At 27.6% G+C, this 9,422-nt stretch overlaps 1 protein-coding gene across 1 annotated transcript in view; it reads left to right on the top strand.

Annotated features, from left to right (window-relative positions):
• Positions 1–6,329: 6,329 nt before the first annotated feature.
• Positions 6,330–9,422, top strand: part of LOC105365611 (UNC93-like protein) — a 16,867-nt gene continuing 13,774 nt past the window's right edge. The window contains exons 1-2 of the mRNA XM_011503826.1: positions 6,330–6,608; positions 9,034–9,320. Coding sequence (XP_011502128.1) covers positions 6,364–6,608; positions 9,034–9,320 — 532 coding nt within the window. The 5' untranslated portion in view covers positions 6,330–6,363. The remainder of the gene's footprint in view (positions 6,609–9,033; positions 9,321–9,422) is intronic.

Raw genomic sequence — 9,422 nt, forward strand, 5'->3', positions numbered from 1 at the left:
TGACAAAGCTTTATTTAAATTTTCTACGATAATCCATTCACATAAACTTTCAATTTATATCTCCGTTACATTATCTGTGTATATTGAATTTTATTGTATCTGCTCATATAAACTTTCTAATTGACAAAGAACCACAATGAATGCGAGTAATTTCATATCAATTCGTTCATTTCTCGGCTTACACTTGAGAAAATAATAGTAATAATAATAATAATAATAATAATAATAATAAAAGACTTTGGAATCATACATTCTATCGACAAATTAAATACCATAACTTTTTAAATATTTGTGTTTAATTTAAGTTTAATTAATTTTAATGAAAATCAATAATTTATTTCAAAAGATTTATTGCAATACATATATATATATATATATATATATATATATATATATATATAAGTGCACATTATAAAGAATATCCCTTTTATATATAATTGCATATATAATAAATAAAGTATTAAAGCGATCGAAACAAAAATTTTCAATCTTTTTGAAGTGATTGTTTTCATTAAACATTCATAATATGCAATACAATTTAGTTCATAGTCATATTTCTTTGCAAATAGAATTTAAATATCTATTGATATGTCTTTCACATAAAATGATTTATAAAATCTGTTACAGTAATTTAACCACTATATAACGTTTCCCACATCTATAAATATATATATTATTAATAATTATCAATGCTATATCCATTTTTAATGTCAACATTCCAATTGCAAATATAATCTATGTTAATTTATAATAGAAAATTACTACAGTTTATCATTTACAAATAAAGATGCGTTTTTAGAAAATGTGAGATATCTATCTAGCATAATCGTGTGTTTCTATAAAATAATATTTCGCCATACTTAGAATTAAAATTTCCCATCAAACGACTATATCGATGATAAAAATCACAAATAAATGCAAAGGTTCTATGGTTAATTTATTAATGTTTAAAAATGTTTCTGATGCATTTCATCACATTTTTAATAAATAAAGTAATTTCTTTCCTATTCTCTCTCTCTCACTCTCTCTCTCTCTCTCTCGCTCGCTCTCTCTCTCTCTCTCTCTCTCTCTCTCTGACAAAAAAATAACATAAATATTATTTATTGGATAAAACATCCGAGTATCGACATTTGTAATAAGTTTAAAATTAATTTTTTCACTTCTATCTGCATGACATTTTGCTAAACGTAAAATTTACGCTTGGATGGTTGTATATCGTGAAGCTATCGTTTTAAGCTGTGCGTGACCTATTTTCCATTCTTTTGCATCCTTTAAAAAATATCATTTAACGTATCGTTAAAAAAATATTTGAAAGTCATAGTTAGTCGATTTTTCGCATAATTTTATTACAAATACATAATCACGCTCTATCGAAAGTTTTATTTTTTCCATTTTTATTAAAGCATTCATTATATAGAAACCTTAAATTATATTCAATTGAAATTATTTAGCAAATTAAATTCTGTTACCATATTTAACTAATATGGAATACTTTGAAACTTATGATTATCTTCACCTTGTCCCTCTTTAGAATTCAGTATAATAGTATAAATGTCGCGATATTAGAAGCCTTATTACAAAGGAAATTACCTCAGGATAAAGTTTTAGTAATTTAGTATTAGAATAATTATTAGGAACTTTGCTAATTTATGATTTCTTCTCAATCAATGAAATATTCTTTTTCCCTATATTAATAGGGAAAATGAGATATTGATTCATTGGGATAAATTTATGATGTAGTCGAACATTTTCTGCTAGAATCAATCTTTTAAAAAATATATTAAAAAACGGGCGTTTAAGAATAATTGGAAACTACGCACTCAAACTTTCTATAAGTCTCCATCATTTCTTCTTATCTTCTGATACTTAACCCTAATTGTTAATTAATTTATGTACCATTCCTATAAGTGTATTAACAAAAACACTCGATATGTGCCACGAAATATAGTAATGTAAGGAGAAAAAAGAAAAAGAATCGAGTGTCGTTTGCCACTAAAACTAATAATTCATGTCGAATTAATACTTGTCTTTTTGCAGTAGCGACCATTAATGAAAGAACCGAAACTTATTCTATTGAAGAAGTTAATTTATGATTTTTTAAAGCACAAATATATTTCCATTTCTAGTTTATTCCTCTTCCTTGCAGGCGAGAAGAAAATCTATTGCTTTGTTATCCAAATACATAATACACGATAAAAAAAAAAACAGTCACGATATTTTCCTCGTACAATCACGCAAAAACATTGTATCGCACCTTATTACTATAATGATTTTGCTGTCATTACCGTTTATAAATATTGTCATTAAAAATTCAAAAAAAAGAAAAAAATAAAAAACAATTGTATTAATAAAAAGAAAGAAAAAACTAATTGCGTAAGTAATTTTTTAACGCTGAAAAAAAAACTGAATAACAAGAGGCTCGTGCATGCATCACTTGCTGTAGAAAAATTATAATTAATTATCCGTTCCAATTATAATTATTCTATTAATCTTTTTACAATAATACATTTCACATGGATTAATGCGCGCAAGCATTGGCGTGAAAGGTTTAGAGATATTTTTCAAGGATACATGCCCATCTAGTAGGTAAAGCGGCCGCTCTCGACCGCGCGGAGATCAGTCGACATTTGTTGATGCAATACCCTACATAACAAATGTGTAGGTGTCTCCAGATTAAGCGACTAACCACGTGCCTGTGAACGAAATAACACAGTTTCACCAACAGTGCCTGCATATCGGATAAATCGAGCTTCGGTTAATGTGCGACGCGAATCCGGCCTTTGTATCGCGTTGCACACCATTGCCGCGCTCCTTCCTAAGCCTGTGCTTTTTCATTTGCCGAACTGGTGCATTAATACTGAGTGCCAATTGAAGATTATGCCAGGATACGTTGGTAAAGTAAGCCGAAAGTAAACGGGACCCTTTGGCGCTTATGCAAAGAGCAGTAATATATTTGTCAATGTCTATAAACTAATGTAAGAGCAAACTAATATTTATTTCCGCGATCCCTCGCATTAATCTGGCCCATACTGCTGAATTCTAACGTTGCGAACAATGAAAAATCCGATTATGTTTATCGATTGTGCAATCATGACACAGAAATTAACCTTATTTTTTCCTAACTTTTTTCAAAATCGCAAAAAGTTTTCTAATATCTGTCTTCTTATTCACCGAAATTACATTTAGATATGACGAGATAGATCCTTGATTATACTACTATATCAACTGTATGTTAATGTGACATTGTTTTAAAAGTTCTTAAAGAATCGAATATTTTAAGCGAACCAAGTGAAAATATAATAAACATTTACTATATATTGTAACGGTAAACGTTAAATGTTGTTTTGAAAGCTTCCTCACGTTCAGTTTATCATAGTTATTTATAATAATATGATTTTGTAACAAATAAGTCTTCGTCAATTCAGTAATATTTATCCCCTCAAATTATTGATACATAGGTCATTGATAATTTTGAATTTTTACCTAAAGAATTTTTTAATTTACTCTTGTGAATCTTGAGAGTGAAAATATTTCTAAATCATTTGAAAAATCATGACAAATTTTTTTTTTACGATTTTCATTTATTAATTCTCTAAATTTATGAATAAATATAACAATGATATTAGTAAGTAAAAATAACAAAATTTATAATATCTAAACACGAATTCAATTTCTTTTAAAGCGTGGCACTAAGAAGAATTATTATAAAAAAACATGTAAAAATTTTTTAGCATGAAATCAGGAAGAGTTAAAGTATTCCTTATTTATAGAATTACTTTAATTTGAAATAATCTTAATTAATAAGGAATATAAAGATCTAAATTATAAAATTCAATATAAATAATAGCGTGTAATGAATAAAAATAATGAATCGATCCTTTTATCGTTTTCAAAATAAAGTGTAATAGAAGAGTATATTTTAATATTGTATGCATGATGAGAATGATATTAAAATAAAATTTCATTGTTATTTGATTTAGTTTATTGACCAATGGAAGATTAAAATTATTTATTTAATTTTCATTTGTTTCTGCTAAATAAAATGAATTAATAAAACGTATATGTTAAAAATTATTTGATCTCTGCCGTGTCCTTTTACAGCAGACAATTTATTATTATCAATTTATAATTTATATAGATTTTAGTTTTATTAATTATTTAATTTAAACGAAAATTATAAGGCGTCCGTAAGATTGAAAGAAAAAACAGATTTTACTATTTATATCTTACTATTATTCTTTTATTTAAATAACTGAGAATTACATGCAAATCGGAATATGTATACAAATGTAAATGAGATAAATGTAAGAAGATATCGATTGCATTTTCTTTTTTAAAAATCGATTCTACAATTTTTATTCATTATTGTATTCATCGATTTTCATGATACTCCGGAAAGTAATGTATCAATAAAAGAAAGTAGGAACTCGTTCATGAGGCTAATTATTAATTAAATTCCCATCGAAAATCATATTCCAATCACAATGTGCCATCAGGGAAAAGCTGAATATGCAAAATTCTCGAGCTGAATTGTTTTAAATAATTTATTCGTGGAGCATAATGTATCGTAAGTAAATTTCAAATTCTGTACGCTTGACAGTCCGAATATATGATCTCATCGCGCGGCAGTGATGATACAAAATGAGTTGAAAAGCGTCGGAAGGACAAGACGTGGAAAGTCCTGACGGATGGACAATTGCCACTACAAGCACCTGCGCCGTTTTACAGTGTAATCGTGTCTAGTGATAAACAGCCTACCTGTCGTAGATCTTATTACAAAAATATCGAAGCGAATGCAGACAAACCCTTTTCGATATTATTATGAAGTCATACGCGTAGATAACTGTAGATAACTAAGGGACGTAACTGGTGCATGGAAGGGCGAAAGAAATTTTTAAATAGAACCTTGCAAATAAAACATTATTAGCCATGAGCGAGAGAGAGAGAGAGAGAGAGAGAGAGAGAGAGTAAATGCCGAAATGCAAAGGAAATGAATTACAAAAAAAACTTTATATCGATTGAATCTATTATTAGTATAGTTAATTGCTATTTAATTAATCGAATAAGAAAAAAATTATTATATAATCTAGTCTTATCTACTTATAATATTTTGCTAATTTTAAACTCTATTAGGCCACTTTTTATCGATGAATAATAAAATCAATAATAATGTGAATACTCTAAAATAATGCACCACACCCATCATATCTATTAAAGTTTATCATCCGTACAAGACATATGAAATGCAAATACAATATTAATATTGATTAGGCTAAAGACTGGCAATACAAATTGTATACATTTAATTTAATATATACTTCCTAACATATATATATATATATATATATATATATATATATATATATATATATATCGATCGCGAGATACTGATGTCCGCATAGATTGCGACAATTAAAAAAATTTATATTTATCGTAAATAAATTTTAATATATTCAGACGTTTAAATATCTCGAAAACTTTTTTCTATCCACGTATCTAGTAATTTAATGCTAAAGAATACGTATTTTTTCCTCTTTATTATTATTATTATTATTATTATTATTATTATTATTATTATCATTATTATCATTATTATCATTATTTATCGGAAAAATAATTTTATACTTTTAATCATTTTTAAATTATATTTTTTTTGTAAAAATTTAATTTACATTGTAGAAAATACAAAATGTTTTCAATAGTTTTTAGATATCTGATTATATGAAAAACAATATTCGATTAGAAAACATAAAGTTATTATAAAAGTTACTATTATTCCAAGCTATTAAAATTGCAAATAATTATATTTATTCAGAATACCTCTGTACGACTAATTATATAATTTAAGAAACTATTCTTAAGAGAGGAGTAGAATGAGATAAAATTGAAAGTATTTTAGTATTGAAGTATGAGATCAGAAAGACGGATGATAATTTTTGTGCTTAACTATAAAATTAAAAAAAAAGAATTAATAAAAATAATAGAAATAATTTTTTTTTATATTTAATTTGAATTTAATACATAGAAAAATATTGATTATTCATATTTAGAATAAAAAAAAAATAATAAAACAATTGCATAATAATTCATCATATTTAATAAAAAATTTATATATAGGTGATGCAGTAACAAATCTTATTTATTATGACCATTAAATTTTTTGGAATAGAATGATAGTTGATATTAGAAAATAATAAGCTTTACATTAACATTATTCTTAAAATATGATTACAACATCAGCTAGAATAATAAATTTCTTGCATTTAATATTTACTAAGTATTATATTATTGATGAATTAATAAAATAAAAATAAATTTTCCAGAAGTTCGACTCACAAGAAGCTTACGGCATTAAGAATAAAAATGGAATTATCACCGAAATTCATAGAAGTGAAACCGAATGGTTTTCAGCCATCCGAACGATGGCGGATCATGAAAAATATTCTAATTATTGGCTTCGCATTCATGATCCATTTTATGGCGTTTATGGGTGCCAGTAATCTACAAAGTTCCATCAATGCCGACAATTCACTGGGAACATTCACATTAGCTTCTATATATGGAAGTTTAATCTTTAGTAATATATTTTTACCTATGCTGATAATAAGGTAATCTCGAAAAATCATTCGTAACGTAATTAATTATAAAATTATTTTAAATCATGAATTATACACTGATTTTTAAGTAAATATATTAACGAAGCAAAAACTATAGCTAGACGAATTTAGAAAGCATTGAATATTTTATGAAATTCTCATAATGAGATCAAAAAAATTAATTAGAAGTAATTATATATTAAAATAAAGAAACTGGAAGCTTTAATCATCTTCATAAAGAAATCTTCTAATTGTAAAGTCAAATATGTTGCTACACGAAGGGAAAAACAAAATTAAATTAGCATAAAATACTCAATTAAAAATACAACATATATTTATGAAACCTTTTAGCTTAATTTTATTATAGTTTGTTTTTGTTTCCGTTTTTATTTTATTAGAGTATTATTGAGAGTGACAAGTACCGTTTGCTACACAAATTGTAATTCAGTCGAATGTCTAATCATGTTTTGTCTAGTATCTTAACTAGTAGTAAAACTTTACCATAAGTGTCGTATATTTCATTGTAACTTAACAATTTTTACTGAACCGTATTATATTCAATGATTACATTATTTTATTTTATAACATTATTTCGCGCGATCCTTGGAAATCTTTCATACTTTTATATTTCAAAATTGTGCTTGTAATATAAAACTCAATAGTAAATCATTGCACTTTATATTTTACAGATTAAACTGTCTTTAACTGACAAGAAACAATTATTCATTACCTTACTTAAAATAGATAGTTGTAAATGAGAAAATCATAGCTTTATAACTTAATAATAATATTTATAAGATTATAATATTATAATATTTCATTATTTTAAGGATTTTTGACATCTTTCCATTCGCTCGAACAAAAAGTATAACATTATAATATTATTATGCATTCTTAATTTTATCATTTATTTCTGTAATTACGAATCTGTAAAAATACAGAAAAACAAGAATTCAAATTAATTTTGACAATAGTATCTTTATATCTCTTGAAAATTATAAACAATTATCCATCGATAATTATATAATCAAATTAGTATAAATATTTCTAAATTGAAGGATCATAGTATTTGTCATTAGAATCATATTCTTTAAATAATTATCAATATTTGTACAATAATACGATATTAAGGTAAACAATATATTTATTGTAGTTTTGATATTTTATGCAGGATTTCTTAAATGAGTAGCTCAAGAAAAATAAACATTTGAAAGAACTAAGTGAATCAAGGAAATAAACCATTTGAATTTCGAGAACAATTTATGTTTGAATACTTTTATTAAATATTAAATATAAGCCAAAAGATTTGAATCGTCTGAATTATTCGTCTGAACATTTACTACAAAAATATTTCATAATTAGTTCAATTTATTTTGCCATTATTAATACGATATTATTGAAATATATTTTCCTTCTTCAGTTTCATTGTTTTTAGCGTACAACGACTAGTTACTTTGATCTCTCTTATTAAAATTGTGATATTACGATCATAAATTATAAAGTTTCTTTATAAATAAAAAAGTTTGGCACTCATTTTCACGTTTTTTAATTATCCTGTAGAATTCAGTATTGACAGGAAGGATAGTCTTCACCAAATATTACTTTTAGTTTATAAAAAAAATTTTTTTTTTAATTTTTCAAACTGCCTAATACGACAATTCAATGTTAATAAATTTATCGAGTAAATAATTTCCCTTTAATGCAATGAAACATATTTCCAACATTATTCGAACTCTTGGAATTCCTCGAGTTCAATCGGTTAATTAGAATACTGACACAGATTTTAATTAACCCAGTTCTATTAGTAATATTATTAATCCGATGGGTTATGATAATAAACATGCATACCTTTGACGTATTGTATAGTAATTTTTTATCAGAATCTTGAAACTGCCGTAATCATAGAAAGCGCGCTGATGAAAAATTGTATCGGTAAATACGTCAATTTTATTTCAAACTAATGATAGTGCATCTCCTACATGCATCGACAATTTCATTAAAATAATATAAAATCATTTGCCGCATTTGATCAATTGATCGCAGCGAGTAATCGGTTTTCCATTCTTTCTAATGATCTCCCGAAAGAGATTTGCAATTAATGGACTCGAAGAATAGACGAGAGAAATATAAGAGCATCCCATTCTCCTTAATACATTGCTCGCGCGCAATTATTTTGTCCGACTTCATAATTGACTTGACAGACGCACACTAATTTTTAAATTTTGTGCTCGCGATAAGACTTGGGGTACGACATGCCATTTAGCTAGTGATACACAATATCGACATTAACGTAATACCGTCTTACTTATAGAGATGAGGGGTCGTGCGTCGGCAAACGGAGCACTAACCAAAACGGAGCACAAAAAGAAAGCAAAAACAATCTTCCAATAAAAAATCCAGTCAATCCAAATCAATGATTTCTCGACGACTGTTGCAGTTGGCTCGGCTGCAAGTGGACGATCGCCTTGACGTTTGCCGCCTATATGCCATTCATCGCTGCCCAGTTCTATCCGCGCTTCTACACGATGATTCCCGCGGGCCTGGCGGTGGGCCTTGGTGGCGGTCCCCTCTGGTGCGCCAAGTGTACTTACCTGACGGTCGTCGCCGAGGCTTACGCGACCGTCTCGGACCTCAGCGTCGACATCCTTGTCACGAGGTTCTTCGGCCTCTTCTTCATGTTCTACCAGATGGCGCAGGTCTGGGGTAATCTCATCTCGTCGGCAGGTGAGTCGGGCGGCCCAGGTCGTCCCAAAGGACCGCTGGCAATCGCCCGCACGCGGCTCGCATATATCTTCGGGTTTTTTAAGCGCTCCCACGAGTCGCGAT

This window comes from Ceratosolen solmsi, unplaced genomic scaffold, assembly GCF_000503995.2.
Source record: "Ceratosolen solmsi marchali unplaced genomic scaffold, CerSol_1.0 scaffold48, whole genome shotgun sequence".
In the NCBI taxonomy this organism is placed as follows: domain Eukaryota; kingdom Metazoa; phylum Arthropoda; class Insecta; order Hymenoptera; family Agaonidae; genus Ceratosolen; species Ceratosolen solmsi.